Source organism: Lathamus discolor, chromosome 13, assembly GCF_037157495.1.
Source record: "Lathamus discolor isolate bLatDis1 chromosome 13, bLatDis1.hap1, whole genome shotgun sequence".
Lineage (NCBI taxonomy): Eukaryota > Metazoa > Chordata > Aves > Psittaciformes > Psittacidae > Lathamus > Lathamus discolor.
This window is the reverse complement of record NC_088896.1, coordinates 5,436,654-5,454,903: the sequence shown is the minus strand read 5'-3', so window position 1 is coordinate 5,454,903 and position 18,250 is coordinate 5,436,654. Positions and strand designations below refer to the sequence as shown.

The 18,250-nt window shown below is 45.2% G+C and overlaps 1 protein-coding gene across 1 annotated transcript in view; it reads right to left on the bottom strand.

The window, feature by feature from the left end:
• Positions 1-746: 746 nt before the first annotated feature.
• The window catches only part of LOC136021393 (protoheme IX farnesyltransferase, mitochondrial), a 102,018-nt gene continuing 84,514 nt past the window's right edge, over positions 747-18,250 (bottom strand). The window contains exons 6-7 of the mRNA XM_065693558.1: positions 15,883-16,115; positions 747-3,015 (exon numbers count right to left, since the gene is read on the bottom strand). Of these exons, the coding sequence (XP_065549630.1) occupies positions 2,573-3,015; positions 15,883-16,115 (676 nt within the window). The 3' untranslated portion in view covers positions 747-2,572. The remainder of the gene's footprint in view (positions 3,016-15,882; positions 16,116-18,250) is intronic.

Below are 18,250 nucleotides of genomic sequence, written 5' to 3'. Positions count from 1 at the left end.
GGTGGAATACGACAGTTGATGCTTTCACTCATACCTGACACATCTGGTACCAAAGCAGAGAACACTTCCTGGGTAGAAAAAAGCTTCTTTTTAACAAAATAAGGTAATTCTTACCTTTAAATCCCGCCTCCACTCATTCTAAACCCAGGCTTTCTCTCCTGCCAAACAGACTGGGTGTGGAGATGCTGGTGCAACCCGGTGACCTGCATTTGGCAGACACTTGGTGATGATTATAAAGCTCCTGTCTAGCCCTAAACCCCGCTAATGTCACACATTTAGGCCTAAGAAACGAAGATGACTGCTCCTCAACATGAAACCACAGGCATGTCCTTGGGACCTCTCGTCAGAGCTGAGTTTGCCAGGACAGCACTGACAGGCAGTCCCGAAGCCTGGCTCTGTAATGACTTAGGAGAAAACCACAACCCTCCTGCCTCAGCACAACTCGCTGCCTCTGGGAGCAAAAGCTGTGGGTTCTGGGAGCCTTCGGCTCTTTTCAGGTTCCTCTCCCAGCTAAAGGTTGACCAAATTCCTCGGCTTTGCACAAACCCTTTCCCCTCACATGCAACCTGGTTTCAGTGTGCTTTTTGCACAAGAAACCAGGATTGCACAAGCTCTGCTTGCCCATGCGGTGACCAAGAGGAATATTGGTGCTGTGAGAAACGCCACAAAACTATCAAATACCTTTGCAATTAACCAGAGTCTCAGTAAGTGAACTGTTCAGAACGGACTTGAAGCATTCCTCTCTCTTGTTTTGTACAGTATGTACTTTATTGCAGAGAAGACTGGATGCAGTTTTAAACCAAATTCAGGAGTTGCACAGTTCCAGACATTTCTACCAAGTGCTGCCCGCAGTAACTCGAGTACAACAGACACACAGAAAGAGGGAACTCAATCCTGTCATCTGCAATCACTTGAGAGAGGCACAAAACCTTGCAGCTGATTTAAGAGCCATGTCAAAGAGGTGGCTCTGCTCCTGGAGCACCTCCACCAGCCCAGGAGAGGTTAATCGTGTCGCTCCTCATGCACACCAGCGTAACCAAGACCAGACGTTGCTGTGGTGCATCATGAAAGCAGGCAGTGAAGGTTTTATGTCTGTGTGATACGCACGTGGTGGCAGATTTGTGACGCTTTCTTATTCGGGATCAGATGAGAGACAGTGTCTCCTGTTGCTGTATCTTTGGATTGATGCACGGTCGTGCTGCCCAGTCCCTCTCCACATGGGAAAGAAATCTTGGCGTGAAAGCACATCAAGTCATAACAGGCATTAATTACCACAATAACACAGTCTTTGTCTACCCTGGGTGCTACTGTGCTTGGAAGCATCCCAGCAGGGCACAGCCAGCCCCAGGTAGGCTGAGGGCGAGCCACAACCCCGTGCTGGGATCACAAGCACATTAGAGTGTGGCTAGAAACGTTCTTCAGTGTATCAGTTAACAAAGATAATGCATTTCTTAGTGAGACCATCCACAGTAATTGCTTTGGAGAGACAGTGGCTGCATCAGCAATTTGAACATTTTAATATTAGATTCAAAAAACCCAGCTTTTTTCCTGTAAAATGTGTTTCCTTACCAATTACATACCCTCACAGTGAAGCCTTCTCTCTAAGCCACCACAGTGGGATACTGCATACACTTCAAACTCTTGATGCAAGTCCAGAGCTCATCCAAGGACATTGAGGCTGAGTGGGCTGGCACAGGACACAACAGCATAGAAAAGCCTTCAAACTATCAGACTCTCAGATCTGGTTCTCGCCTCCACCTTTTCAGAGCTTCACTGACATAAGGAGTAACGGGCATTTTTACCAGCTGAAGATCTGACACACAGGGCTCAAACTCCAATGACATAAAAGCACATGGGAAGCCGAAATTCCCTGTGATGGATGTACAGCAGAATGGCTCAGAGCGTGTTAAAGGAATACGTCAGAGAAGAGCTATTCATCTGGAGGCTGGTTAAATGCTGATGTGTGGTGTGCTGAGTGTTTTCCTTACTCAGTTAGCATTGTGCCAGCTGTATGAAAGCTACAATCTACTGGGGTGAATGGGAACCTTGGGAAATGTAACCGAAAAGCCTCAGGAACTGAAGGCTTCCATGTAATATCAGAGTGGGATGGCACAGATCGAGACAAGAAGAGTTTGCCCAACCCACCACGTGCCTCAAAGCTGAATTTGGAAAGGATCTTTGGGAAGCAGGGGTAATCATTCATGTGTCGCTGCCTGATGGCTTTGCCAAGGCTGCCAGTGCTGGCCATTAGTGTGCGCATTGTGGCTTGCTAAGTGAAAACCTACCCACGAGATGAGAGACCATGACTCATGGAGGCTTTGGAAGGCCATCCCAAAGTGATGTGCTTGTGACATCGGCTAAATCATAATCCGTGACGAGTGAACGGGCCTGAGGCCCGTGAATGCTTTAAGCTCTCCTGTCTATTCCCTTTCAGAAGAAAACAGAAAGTTACCGCATGAAGTGGTCGCCAGGCACAAATGAGTCTTCTTCAAGCAGATCCCCTCAGGTTTCCCCCTTGTAATTACTAAAATACACTACCTGATGTGTCACAAGGATGACAAGTAATTGACATTTAAGGCAATCTGATTTCCATCACCCTCCCATGACTTTCACCGAGCAGATCGCCTTTGTCTTCCTTCTCTAGGAACGATTTCTTGCACGTGAACATGACGAGCAGCAGCATTGGCAAATGCCACAGGCTGCAGAAGAAGAGCTTCCTGGAGCTGCTGCGGTCTGCATCCCTGTAGAACCGGAAGGCGAGGTAGGAGATGTAGAGATTGATAGGGAGCGAAATGATGGGGAAAGTCCACGTGGTGATGTCAAGAACAGGAGCCACCGTTGAGAGTCCGATTAAGGCCAAGCAGTGGCGCAGAGCCACCCGCCTGCACAGCCCTGGGTGGGTGACAGACATCATACAGTATCCTCCTCGGGAGTAATCTTCCCGCAGACCCCAGCTCAGGGCATTGAAGTGAGGAAACTGCCAGGAGTAGAGGATTCCTCCTAACAGCAATGCACCTGCAGTGGGAGAGGGAAGGAAAGGTGCGTTAGGGGGACACTGCAAGAGAAAGAGCTCAGCCCATACAGACGAGCAGCACTATGAACCTGTGCTGAAGACAAGGCTTGCTCGGTCAGGTAAGATGTGCTCTGTTCTTAACAGCATTTACACATGGTGGTTCTGCTGTTTTCAGAGCACTTAATTTGAAAAGCATTTCAACAAGTCACTTCCTCCTAATGAACCATTGCTAATTGGGTTCTGTGCCAATTCAGTCTCTACCTGAGGGAAGACTGATGGAAATGAAGCAAAGTTGGGCATGGGATTGTTTCCCTGGGAGCCTCTACCTTCTCCTCCCAGGTTCCCAAGGTGGTGCATCCAGAGAAGAACAAAGCCAGTGGGCAGAGCTGTGTCACACTGACCAGAACCAGGCAGCCCTGCTCCATGAGCACAGAAAAGGAGGATGAGCTGCTTCCTCCTGAGCTGCTAACGAGGTGACAATGATGAACTTTTATTCCTTCAAACCCATTGCAGGAACCTCTAAGGAGTTTGCTCAAGTAACTCTATTCACACCAATTAGCTACTTCTACATTTAATAAAAAACTATGGAAGTACCACATGTTCCCCAGTTATCCTTGAGACAATGGTACAGGGCTTACAGAGGCAGAAGCAGTTTATATGCTGATTTCAAGGAGGCCCTCAGACTAAACTCCCTGCACTGATTTTGTCTGAAGACACAAGAAATCCCCTAAGGCTGTTGCACGTTATGAGCGTTCCTGGATTTTCCTTTTGTTTCCTGAACTCCCAAACACTCTGCTCTGGCATTAACACTTTCTTTGCATCTCCCTGTCTCCATGAGTTCATTCTCTATGGAAACTACTTCTCAATCATTCTCTTAATGACTTGATACAAACAGAAACAGCAACACTTATCTGCCCACAGGTTAATGTATTTCTTTCCCAAATGCTCTAACAAAGACCAAGTCCCTGTCTCCTTTGAACTGCTTCATGGCTCACATCTCTCTGGCTGTACATTCCTTGGGGCATGTCTAGTTCTTGTCTTAAACAGCACACCTTACACTGGTGGCGTCATGCAAATTACAACAATCTTTAAGTTTGCAAAAGAGCCTCTTTTTTTGCCCTAATTTATCAACCAGTGGAGGAATGGCCCATTACACTTAATGCAGGTTTTCCAGTTGCTTATGAGATCCAGTAGTGGTATAAAAGACCCACCATTAACAATTACTCCATGAGGTGAGCACCTCCCTCTGAAAGCTGATTACACGAAGCATGGAGATAGACCCTCCTATACTGGGCATGCAGCTTTCAGAACAACATTGCCTGCTATGAATCCCAGGTGATCTCCTGGAATCACTTGCAAATCCTGGCATTCGATCCTACTGAAGTTGACTTTCAGACTGCGGATGTTTTGCCCGTTCTCTAAATCGGAACCTTTATGAAGGTTCACATTGCTGCACCCCCAAATTACCACTGATTTCAGAAAATCACGGCAACAGAAGTCATTTTGGTCCTAATAAAACAGCATTTGATTCAGTTCTGTGGAAACCTGAGGGAGCAGCTCTTCTGAAATAAACTGAAACAAAACTGAATCAAGGAGCAACACTCCCTGTATCAGGGGAAGCAAGGGGGGATATGTTCTTGGAGCACGTTGTCCTACAGCTTTTTCCTTGTCTTAAACACAGTACTCAAGGAAAGATCCTGGATGTGATAAACCTAGGATCATACTATTTCAAGTTTCCCATCTGAAGCACTTTAGAGGCATTAGCTTGTCACTTAGGGCAAGGTAACCTACAATTATCCACCAGCTGAGGAGCCACGGCCAGGATCCAGAGGCTGTCCCTGCTTCCCACGGCTACGGACGAGCCGGGTTTTCATCTGGCATGTGCTGCGTCCCTGTGTTTTGGCTGTAACGCGGGCTTTGCTTATTCAGTTGTTCAAATGTTGTGTGCAGCCAAGCTCAAAACACAGCCTAAACCTCAAACACACAAACCTCTTTAACAGTTCTCTAACTGTAACACCATTAAAATGAAAAGAGAAGTCATCTGGAGAAACTTCTAAACACAGACCAACTAAACTACTTGGGGCTGGATTCCCATTTACAAAGCTCTGGTTTTTACATGCAAGCCTTTGGAATTTAATTACTTTGATTACATTACAACCATTGAGATAATTGATATTTTACAGAGAAACTCAACAGTAAAACAATTTAATAGCCCATTATGAGGATTTTAACTGACCCGATCTTTCTGTTAGTTCCCATGTGCCTTGGCTATCCTGCAATTTCCCCTGGCCAGGCTGAGACTGTCAGCTTGTCAGAGATCTTTAAGTGTCACGTAAGACTGATGACTTGCAAAGCACAGCACATGGTACAGTACAATTCAGCATCAAACGAGCTCACAGTAGGAATCCTGTCAAACCCAGAGCAGACACTGTAACACTCATTAATTACTAGATGAATGTTAACTGTGTCATAATTAAGTCGGCAGTGTTTTTAAGCAATATTACAGCGAGACTAACTCTGGAGACAAACCTGGTTCAACACAGCGCAGTCTGCTCTGCTGCTTCCGTGCAGTTCCCAACAGTTTGGGAACTCAGTCTAATCAATGCAAATCTCATTTTCCTCTACAGAGTTTATAATGAAGTGAGCACCAGACGAGGTCATTCGCAGCCATAACAACTGGAGCTGGCACGGAGGCTGCAAAAGCAAAGCTGGCTATCAGAGCAGAGTGAGAGACAGCCAGCACCCAGGGATGCTGCAGATCTTGGCCTTCCTCAGCTCCTCTGCTGCACATGGAAACCTGAGTGCAGGCAGACCGATAAGAAATACAGAATCATAGTATCACAGACTGATACGGGTTGGTAAGAACTGATGAACTTAAAGCTCATCCAGTTCCGACCTTCCACTAGAACAGGTTGCTCCAAGCCCCGTCCAGCCTGGCCTTGATGCCCAGACTGAGCTCAGGCTCCTTACACAACAAGCACTAGCTAGATGTCAAGACCTTTATCCCTAAACTAGCAAGGAATAAAATGGATCCCACCCAGAGTGCAAGGGACTGGATTATTATGGAGCAAAGGCAGTAGAACATGAAGAATCCACCTGGATTAAGATTGGCACAAGTACCCACTCATCCTGCTCCTGGTCAGGGTTTGTGTTGATGAATTGCAAGAAAACAAGTACCTGACTTGTAGATATCCCAAACTCTTTGGCCTTTTTGGCCAGATTTTTAATAGCTGCAAGTTTAGCCCATTTATGACCACTTCCAAATTCTTTACTTCTCCAAGTGTGAGAACCTGGGACAGCCACAAGCAGACACTTATAAATCCTGGTAACTTGGCAGCCAAGTCCTGTTTGGTTTGGGAAAGAAATGAAGTCTATTTAGGCAAACAGGACGCAGGTCTCCAGTACTCTTTCGATCTGGTGTGAAAAATAGGTATAAATGTTTTCTTGTTGATTTCCTACTGTTTAATCACTTTGTACTAGTTTAAATCATCTCAGAGGTTACAGGGTTGCAGAGGACCAGGTAGGCCCTACGACATCCACAGAGTTAAAGAACAGGTTTTACTGTTCATCATGAATGTTAAGGTTAAGCTATTATTTCCTTTCTTAAGTTCTTTTAGAAGTATTTAAATAGTAATAGAGCTTCTTTTTAATAAACAAGAACAAGCTGAGATTTTTATTTTAATATCGAAGATAAAGCCAAAATGTCAAGAAGGTAGAAAATGGTTCTTCCTTTCTGCAGATGTATTTTTATCCAATGAAATACTAAAGGTTTATAAATTGCACTTTTCCTAAAACAAACAAGACAGTAAATTCCAGAGTCATTTGGAAATTGCTTGGCAAGATGATTTAAGCTTCAATAAACTTGGGTAGGACTTGGAAATAATTATGAGATGAGACTTCCAAAAGCAACTAAGTGATTCTGGGCTTGCAAACCACAGGAGCTGACAGTCTGATTTTCACAATTACAAGAGCAAGAAGCATCCCCTATGATGTTATGCTCCTCATGGTGTCAAGGAGACCATGTGGCACCTCTAAAATTTGATCAATTTTCACATTTTATTCCTTTTAAAGCAATTCATGATGCTCTCCTTTGCCGGATGGTCCAAATCTCAGGTGAGGTAGCAGTGTCAGTGCCTGACCCCATTGAGTCTTTGGCCTTCTGCTAAGAAGAGCACCTAAGAGCAGGGAACTGCAAGGTGGTTTTTAGGGTGTAAGCTCTTGCAGGGTGTGAGCTCTGACCACTTGTTAACACATGGGGAGGAGAGCAGAGCAATCAGGTAGCAACAGCTTCTTGTCCTGTCATCCTGGTTTTGCACTGGGATCAGTAACCCAGGACAAAAAGCTCCAGACCCTAATATGAGTCCCCCAAACTTTCAATGTCCTGGAAAAGGTGCAGAGTCTGTTCAAGTCTATACATCACCTTCTCTAGAAGGAGCTGGCACGTTCAGCTATGAGCTATCAGTGCCAACAGAAAACATGCCTGTGGCATCATTCTGAGAAAACCATTTCATTCACAGAAGGCACCCTGAGGACTGCAAACCTATTTTCTCATCCACTAAAGGGCAGAAGTAATGTTTGGATCCTGCTCGACTGTCTTGTTCTGAGCGTGCTACTCTCTAAAGCAGCAATTTGAAATATGCCTCTTTCATGCTAGCAATACCTTTCATCATCAAAGAGCCTCATACATTGTGCAGTTGGCACATGGGGCAGTAGCTGAATCACTTAAGCTGTCTGCCTTAAATAAGATGTGATAGTTTGGGATGATCCAATTGAAACTCGACAGAAACTTTCTGAAGGCAAGTTCTTCCAGGGCAGAAAAAGACCTTGGCTACAAGAGGGTGCAGGACGGAGCTCAGCGTGTGTTGGTGGAGCACAAGGCTCCTGAGCAGGGCAAGCTGGAGCCCAGCCAGTCCCAGCAGGCAGATGAACATGGGCCTGTCTGAACAAGTCAAGGCAAACACATCCAAGGTTATCTACAGAGACTGCTGTATCAGCATTGTGTTCCTGAAAACACACTGGAGATGAGGAACTTATTGTCTCTTCTTATCCTTCTCATTGTTCTTTAGACAACACACAGTGCCTTCCCATTACACAGTGTCCTGCAAGCCTCCCCTATCACTTTCAAGCTCCAGACAGGACAAACTTAATCAATAAAACAAAGGAATAAGGAGGGGGGAGCTGATCTATAACAGCACCAATTCAAGAACGGACTCGCTCCTTCTGTCTTTGCTTTGGTGCTGTATATGTACGACTGGGAAGAGGCCAACCAGGCATTAAAATAAACACGGAATGGTTAAAATATCAGCTCCAAAACAGATGTTGAAATCTTTCTGCATTTCCCAAAGCTGGTGTTTACTGCCTTGGCAACCCAAGAATGCTGTTTTGCTTAAAGCACAATTTTAGTAATTCTTCTGCCCTGAATAATGTGAAAGAATTTTAAAATCATTTCCAGACCTTGGTAGCTCCAGACTTAGGAAGGGGAAAGCACCGGCCTTTTGTCTCTAGGAAACTGGTATGAGTTTGGCTGCTGTCAGGAGGGGAAGGCTTTGGTAGCCTAAGCTCAGCCTTTTAATGGCTCGTAGTCAGGAAACAACCACACACCGTTTTACTTGATAGCACACAACTGGCTCTCCTCCCTTGAAAGATGTTGAACAAATTACTCCTCTTTAATCCAGACAAGGTAGATTAGAGCTCAGAGACTTGACTTCGTCCAGCTGTATCCACCTGCTTGCGAGCAACCGTGCTGTCTCAGGCCACATTTTTCACCTTTTCTACAGGAAATCTAACATACCCAGGCCAAACCTCTTCACTGTGGTCCTGCACGGCTTTTACTGGATGTTTTGCTTGCAGGAAATGTACTGGATGCGTCCCCAAAGCTTTTACTGTCTGTCTTTTCTTTTGTGCTCATTCACAAGCTTCACACAGAAAATCAAGATTTCTAACTATGAAGCAATTACGGGAGTAAAGATTCTGAACCCTTGTCAAAGCCTTGCTGCCCACTGCAGATCCAATGTGATATTGAACACCCAAAGGATTATATGCAGGAGCTGGTACAAGTACAGTGGTTTGGAGTCACATCCGTAACACAGATGTAGTGCCCTGATACATAAGGACTGGTTTATTAAGCTGGCAGTGGCACTTTCTATTTGTGAAGGGGAGTTGGAATGGGCAATAATTGCTGCCTCTCCTTGTTCTGGTGATGGAAAATGACTGTTAGAGGAGCTCAACTTGCCTCTGACAGAGAACTGTTCAAGGTGTTGCGGCTGCCCCATCCCTGGCTGTGTTCAAGGCCAGGTTGGACAGGGCTTGGAGCAAGCTGCTCTACTGGAAGGTGTCCCTGCCTGTGGCAGGGGGTTGGAACTGGATGAGCTTTAAGGTCCCTTCCAACCCAAACTAGTCCAGGATTTTATGATACTGCCCTGATACAATCACTCTTGAGGAAAAAAGCCACCTAGTATTTCATTTTTCCCATTGTCTTTGGAGGTAGAAAAGGGATCAGCTCTACAAAATCTACACCTTAATTGGTGATTATGAAGCCTTCTCAAACACAAACACATTTAGGAATTTTCTAGTCACGAACCTTAACCAAACTGATGCAGTTCACTTCTATTTTGCCACTGCGGCGTTTCCTATATTAGCACCACAGCAAGACAACAACTAGCACTTCTGCTTCCACTGGAAAACAAAAGCAGATGCTACCGCTTGTTTCGGATGCTGTGTGAGTGGCCAAGCAGCCTTGAGAAGGAAAAAAGGGAAAGTATCACTGCTAAAGCTTTGCACAAGGTCTCTGGGCTGCAAACAATGGTCCCGGCTGTCAGTATGGGCATGCACAGCCCTGATTGTGTGCCTTCAAGGTTACACGGTCATGTAAACCAAGGGCGAGGAGGAGAACACTGGGAAACTCAAAAGCTTCATGGTCATGGGTTTCAATAGCTGTTTCTTTTGAGGGATGGCACAAAAGGCCTGTGGAACAGGGGCTGCGATAGACTCCTCTGCTCAGCACATAAAGGGAAGGGATGTTGGCCGTGTGTACGGCTTGTCTGCAAAACAAAAGGACGATCCTCATTGTCCACCAGGAACAGGAAATGAAGTTGGCAGTGGGGTTCTGCACCTCAAGGGAGCGTTCCTGGCCATTGCCTTCAATAGGAGGAAAGCAGATGTCCCGGGGTACACTTGCCATGCAGAGGAAAGCTGTGTGAACATGGATACACACAGGCAGGCACACTTTTTATGCGACACACAACAGGTTATTACAGCCAAGAGCCTCACAGGGAAACACCTTTCATTACACAGACAAGGCTGAGGAAAACAACAACACTGTACATAATTAATCTTAGGTAACCCCAGCAACAGATGGCATAAGAAAAGTGAGCCTGTTGGGTAAGATGGAAATACAATCTTTGCACAGACCATACCTTTAGGACCAGAGCCCTGCAAACCTGCGGAGCCATGGAGACCTCTTGCAGGCTCCTCCAGGGCTCCCCTGTAGCCCAAGGGTGGCAGTCTCTGCTGCAGAGACCCCTGTGGCACTCCTCCTGTGGGGGTCGTGTCCCACACCCTGGGGCTGCCACGCAGCCCCACTCCTGATGCCACAATACCCATGCATGGGGTAGAGAACTGGGTATGGACACGCTGCCTGTGAATTCATGGGGTCGGTCCCTAGGTGCTCCAGCACCGAAACTGCCATTTTATTGTCTCTTATGAAGACAGAAAGGGGAAAAGCAAAACAATCCACGGGCTTCTGTCCTGAATTCAGACCAGCTGCTTACTAGTATTGTCCCCTGCCTTCGTTTTTACCACCACAAAGCACACTCCTGGGCCCCCAGCTTCCAATTCTCATGTGTCAGTGACATGAATATCGCTGCTTCCTCTGCAACAGACCACGAATTCTGCTGTCTTTCATCTGAGAAGTGAAACCCCAAAAGCTGAGTTTACTGGAGAGGGTTTACAGCTGAAGCCTCCTCTGCTCCCACTGCAGGACAGAGGCTGGTGGCTCCCAGACCGGCTCCCACATCAAGGGGCTTTAAAGCTCAAAGTGCTTAACTGGAAAGGACACAAAGAACTCCAAGCTTACTTTGTATGCAATGAAGCTGTTGCTTTGCTCTCCCTGCTCCTGGCAGACAAGAGCTACACCAGGGAAGGCATGAGAGACTCCAGCCATTGACAGGTTGGGTACAGCCCCCCCTCACCCCTATTCTCTTTCTTCTTGTTACTGAAACCATCCATCTGCCAAACGTCACTAGCTGATAAGAACTGCCCGTTTTTAAATCCCCATTTGTAAATAGATGTTGGCTGACATAATTAATGTCTACCATACAACACAATTTGAATTACAAAGTAAAGGCAATTTAAAAATCAGCCTCCACATGATTACAACTGATACCCGAGTCTATAAATTCCATAGCCCCAGGAATTATTTAAATTTCTGAAAATGAATGAAAATCAGTACAAGATGTCTTGCAGGAAAGCGAGACCAGAAGTGGAGCATCTGAGATAAACTAAATAGTCTCTTGAGATAAACATTCTTTGGTGCAGTAATACCTAGGGCTCCTAGGCCACCATGGGTCTGTAATGTCTGCTCTAGTGTCAGGGCTGTTATCTGCTATGCCATTGCCACCTACTCAGAATAAATCCCCTTAACTGATAAGCACATTATGTTGAGGAGCCCCGCTTGTCACTTCCATCTAACTGGGTGGTTTGTATGGACTCTGTGGCACTGAGTTGCTCTGCTCTAAGACGCCGATACTGCTTGTTGGCTGGGATGGAGCCTTTGGTGCATCAGCACAGGAAGGTCGGAGGAAGAACTGCAACATGTCTAAGGCAAAACATGGACTATAGCACTTGGAAACGTTTACCCCAGATTTGGTTTTTCTGCTAACCAGAAATAACAAGTTTAAAATGACAGCAAACATCTCCAACAAGCAAGCTGCGGAATTAGGCTGGGGAGAGCCCAGCAACACAAGAGTAATTGAAAGCACGCACACGTTGTGCCTCTCACATGCCAAAATAAACAGCCCTGTTACTTCCTAAAGATGCCTGTGTACAGGCTCAACAGCAGCGTGGCACAGCCTGGAGCTCTCCTGTACATGCATCCTGTGCAGGAGGAGGATCCAGCACAGAACAGGACACGCTGCCAAGCTCTGCCTCTTTCTCCTGTCTGTTACGATAAGGCTTTACGTGATTTTCATGATTTCCCTGCTAGTCCTTCCTTTGTAAAGTCAGGAGAAACAATTTGAGGGTGTCTAGATTTACTACAGAAACAAATCCCTTCAGAAATAAACAGCATCACAAAGGAGCAATGGAATCAGCTTTCAAGGAAGCAAACGTGTTGCTGCAAATCACAGCCTGGCAGTTAAGTTCTGCATAAATACACCAGATACGTGGCAGTGATATCCACTTGATAAATTACACTTATCATGCACCTTTGACCATCTCACCTGCACTCGGCTCCCCCAGCGAGGAAATGTTAACATTCCTGATCTTTCATCAGTTTCAAACAGCTGCCATTAAAAAACAACACACACCCCCCAACCCCACAACAAAGAATTCCACATCTTCCCAGAGATAACCTTATCTTTCCCTTTTGAAATGTGAGGTTTTCCCTAAATCACGTTGGCAGAAAAACCAGGGTTGGGGCAGGATGTTTAAGAGCATAGAATTAAAGTTACCTATCAGGGGTAGAAATAGAAGCAAGCATCACGGGGAGTCCTTGTAAGAGCTGCAAAAGATGTGTAGTGTAAGAAATACCAGCAACTATTTGCATCACTAGAAATACAAGGGTCCCAGATTTTTATCTGCAAATATAGGACATTTGGTTCTTGTTTCTTGTACAAGAAACTGGTAAGTATTAATCTTTGAAATAAAGTTCTAAACAAAATAAGGACAAATTAGAACAAGGCTCCTCCAATGAGACACTTTGTTATTGTCTCTGGAATAGGGCACTACAAATCACAGAATCCCAGACTGGTTTGAGTTGGAAGGGACCTTAAAGCTCATCCAGTTCCAACCCCTGCCACATGCTGGGACACCTTCCACTGGAACAGGTTACTCCAAGCCCCCTCCAACCTGGCCTTGAGCACTGCCAGGGATGGGGCAGCCACAGCTTCTCTGGGCACCCTGTGCCAGTGCCTCAGCACCCTCACAGGGAAGAACTTCTGCCTAAGAGCTCATCTCAGTCTCCCCTCTGGCAGGTTAAAGCCATTCCCCTTGGCCTGTCCAATTCAAACAGCCACAAGCAGCCCACATCAGTGTCCATGAATGGCATCGGTGAGGTTATGGAGCTCCTGAGGTGACGGAGGGGTGCAGACACGGCTGTCCCAGGGTACCACACAATACAGTGCAACACTTGGTTACCCCCCTCAAATGCCAATAAAAGGTCTACACTTAAGTATTGTTTTCCCTGCAACAGCAACATGTACAACAATGTGGCTGCTGTGAGAAGATTACAAGGAGAGAAAATCCACAGGAAAATGTAAACTCAAAAAGCCACCAGTTAAGTGGTGAGAACCTTCCTTCTCATTAGTTTCCTGCCTCCCTCCCTTCACATTCCTCTTTGTTATTGAGTGAAATGATTTTCTTTTTTTTTTTAAACGAGGTGCAAATGCATTTTCACACCTCTACTGAGAACTAGGTTAAGTCTCCAAGCTAATTACACATTATTAATGAGTTCAACAACTGTGGGTTGGCTGGTTAAAGGAGGGATGCAGGTCTGCACGTCGTCTTGTGGACGCATGCTTGTACTCTGCATGGGTCTGATGCTGCCAGGTTTGAAAACTCTTGTTTGTAATAATAAAAGGTTTAACACTGAAAATCAGAGAATCATAGAATGGTTTGGGCTGGAAGGGACCAGTTCCAACCCCCTGCCATGGGCAGGGTCACCTTCCCCTAGACCAGGTTGCTCCAAACCCCAAACCAAACTGGCCCTGAATGCTTCTGGGGATGGGGCACCACAGCTTCTCTGGGCAAATCGCAGTCTCCAATGCAATCCTTGTCTTCTGTTTCTCTCTTCTTGTCTTAAAAGAGTTTGTGTGGGATTTTTAGTTTTGTTTTTTAATACTGAAATGCACTAAATATGACATCCAGGTCACCATTTTCAGGACTCTCCCCAGGTAATGCTTTATTACAAAGACCAGTAGCAACTCAGTAACATTTCTTTCCCTATTCAGCAAGCTGCCTGGGCTCACTGACACAGACTGGGAGGTGACCGTAGAGTTTTAGCTACCCAGATCAAACAATGCAACACCAAGTTACACACCAGCGCAGACCATCACGTTCTGACAAAGTGGCTTAAAGTTATCATCTCCCACTGATGGCATCACTACCAGTGATTATCCCCTCCAGAGCTGGCAGAGGGACACGTAACCACAACTCAGTTGCAAATTACAGAGGAAGAGCTTACTTGGGACACCAGTGGTGCTGTCTGCTGCCTGCCCAGCTGCCGTACAGGGACAGTTTAAGCTCCTTGCAAAGCAGGTCTCCAAGAGCAAGCTGTAACTTGACAAATTGAAGATAATGAGAATCAGTGCCAGTTTAATGTACTGGGCTTTAGCTGCAGCAGTGTAACTACCATTTTAAAACCAGGGGGGAAAACCTGAACTGTAACAGCCTCTACAGCGAGGGCACTGGTGAGATTAGAGCTTTTCACTCCTGCTTCTCCAGGCTGGACTTCGCGGGTGAAGTTTGAACATCAACTCTGCAATGAAGTGCCAAAACCAAACAGAAAGCCCTATACAAAAGATCCAGGGTCTACGCATCATTCATTCTCTTCTCTTTAGAAATACAGAGCTTCTAATGATAACTTCTGCGTTCCTTAACATGAGACACTATACATACACATGGCATACCATTTATAGGTCTAAACATAAAAATAACTTTCAGAGAAGAGAATGTTTGTATAGGAGAAGTACACATTAAAAAGAAACCACCACAAAAGCTTTCATCCCAGCCGCAGATTAGATCCATATCAGAGCATGAATACTCCAAGCCAATTCATACTGACTTTCATAGGAAGTACATAGCACAAATGAAGAATGGATTTTGCAGAGATTCTGGTAATTTCTGGCTAAAAGCCTTGCTGTTGAAAGTATTATTCAAGACTTAAATATGCCACGCTGTGGGATGAGTGTGAGCTAAAACAATTCTTAACAGACCTGTTAATTGAACTTCATTAGTTCCTTCAGAATGTAAGTATGTGGAGCCACTTGGATTCTTAAGTTCTCGCTGGCAGGAAAAACAAGCCCCAATTGTGTCAGAGTTTAGCTGCTGAAGAGATCAGTGTTTTACGAGGGATGTAAAACTGGTTCACAGTTACTAAAATAGAAATCTTCGTTTGCTTTTCAAGGAGGGGAGAAGGAACATTTAGAACTTAAGACTTTCAAAATGGGCAATTAAGAAATACACCAATAAATTTATCTTCCTAGGATATTTTCTGGCTTGCGGAAAGACACTAATAAACACAACTGGGAATTTTCCAGCTGAAAGCTCCCGAAGCTGGATCTTGCTGAGTATGGTTTTAATCCCCAAATTATGCAACATTTTCTTCCATATGAACCCCAAAGATGTTATTTTCCTCTAGATTATTTTTTTAAGATGACCTAAACAAATATCCAATAGAACACACTCTTTCATCAGCTCCTGTTTGCCCCTAAAATGCTCTGTAAGGAGAATGCTACCATCATGTCTACTCATTTGGTCCTCATGGTACCGGACTGTAATAGACTTTGGCATTGCAAACAGCAGAATATATCTGCTTTCAAAGCAGTGTCAGGTCACCAAGCACAAAGAATGAGGTTTATTGCCTTTTGAGTAGGTCTTTTTAGGTATCCCTAAGGCAATGATGTTAACTGCTTGTATGACGGTTTCATACTCACCAGCATCGAGACTACCAGTAGCTGCCGTCCAGCCCATGACAGGGGGAATGGCCCCAACGACAGCTCCTACCCACGTGTTGGCGATGCTCATTCTCTTCATGGGTGTGTAGCAACACGTGTATAAGAAGATGTTGAAGGCTCCCAGGGCCCCAGTGAGAGGGTTTACTCCCAGTGTCAGCAGGGCGATTCCGGGGACTCCGCAGGAGGCAGCAAAGCAGACAGCGAGTAGAGGGCTGTGTGGAGAGACCAGAGACACTGGTAAGAGTCTGTCCCAAAGGATGAGCGCTGTCCCGCTTCTTCACCTCCTCCCATAAACTGAGTGGAGTTTCGTTGTCGTTCTTACCCAGCCCAAATTCTCCCATTTGAATCCCCATCCTAAGAAAAGCCTTTCTCAAAAGTTAAGACAATCTCGCCACAGATTTGCAATGATCTGTGACTCTTATTCTTTGTTCATCAAATAAATTCCACCTCTGCAGGTAAAAAGCCCTTATGAAGAACTGGTGCTTCCAACAGATCTTTCTCTTCCAATTAAATCTTAGTATATTTTGACCTCTGGAAAAGCACCCAGGGGTTAGAGTAAATGAGAATGGTTGTCACTCATCAGATTTGTAACTGATTGCAATTATCCTTTGACTGAAACACAACAGGGTTAGACACAAAATTAGGAAGCATTTACAAAAAGAGAGAGTACATTCAATCCCTGTGAAATTACATCAACAGGAATAAAGTATTTTTTGGCTTTACTGTAAAAAAGACTGAATTTTCTACATTCCTTATGCACTGCGCTAAGTAGGGCTGGCACACCGAAGCAATCCTGGCAACAGGAGCGAAATTAAAACTCTATTCTAAGTATGACTAGAATTAACTGAAGATACTTTAGGTTTGGCTAAAAGGATCAAACAAGAAAGATGCAAATGTGATTCTTACTGACATCAGCCAAAAGCTTGGGAAAGGTTGGAAATTCCTGTTAAAATCTGCAAGAAAGTGGCTAAAGCCCACAATAAACATCCAAATACAATGAACAAGGATGTTTTGTCTGGCTACCAAACCCACACTTCCCAGGCAGCACTGTGATGCAACCCTTAGGAAGCTTTATTTGTGAACCCTTGCACCAGACCAACATGTTTGCTGCTGGTGGAGATCTCATCACACATGTTTGAGGGTGTCTGGTATAATGGGAAGAGAGACCTAAATGTCACTAAGGAACAATGTGGTGTGGGAGACCTCTGGAAGGGAGGAAAATGCCATTAACTGAGTTGTATTTAATAACCCATGTGGCTAAATACACACTTCTAGTCATCCACGAGAGCAGAAAATATGTGTGCTTGCAACAAAAGTCTCTGCATGAAGTTTAGCTTTACACGTTTTGTCTAACTGAAAACTAAGCAGCCTTTGTATTCTATGATCACTCTGCCCTCTGGCCAAACCCCTAACCCTGAAGTACGTGTCGCAAGCACTGCTCTAGCCCTCATAAGAAAAACTTGCTAGTGGGGATGAATTTATGGGAGTTGTATCAGTAAAAAATCCTACCATTTAAATTTGGATTTTTAAGGCCTTTGTTGGACCAATATGGAATGGAAATCTCAAATACCTGGAAGAATTTAAATGAGCAAATCTCACATCAAAGATCTGCCTTGAAGTTAAATTAAATCATTTTATCCAGCTTTTCAAAACCATCACCAGATTTTAGATTATGGAGCATGCACAAAGCACATTTATGCTCCAGTGTGACCAGTATTGGTGTTACTGATGTATCAGGCATAGAGGTAGGGTTCATCATTGCTGTCCATTGATAAGGAGATGTGTTAAGCTTGTTTCAGGGTGCTGAGCCCTCTGGTGTTGCAGCTAGTGGTGCTCTATTGCAGAAAGGCAGCAAAACACAATCTGTGCCACTGACTATAGATGCTGTAGTTCATAATGTTGCCCCTCCGTAGTGAAAGCCTGACTGGGTTTGGTTAAACAAATCGATGTTGACTGATTCCTGAATAAAATACAGTCAGACAGTAAACACCACATTTACACAATACACACCCTCGAGGTGACAAAAGACCAGCATGACCCTGCGAGGCCACGCTACCCACGTTTGCTCCCGCGGGGCTCACAGACATAAATGAGGACACAGTTTGACCTAATGCAACGAGCACTTTTCTCACTAATCAAGAGTGAAGACTCCTGTACACGTCTTCAATTCAAATGAATGCGACACACCATGAGCCAGACACGCAGCAGCAGACACCAGCCCTTCATGCAAACCCTCCTCTGTGGTTGAGCCCAGCATCACGTCATCCCATGTTGCTCCCCTGCAGCAGCGATAGCCCTGTGGTGCCAGGCTTGACACCAGTTGCGTGCTGCCTTCACATCTAACTGA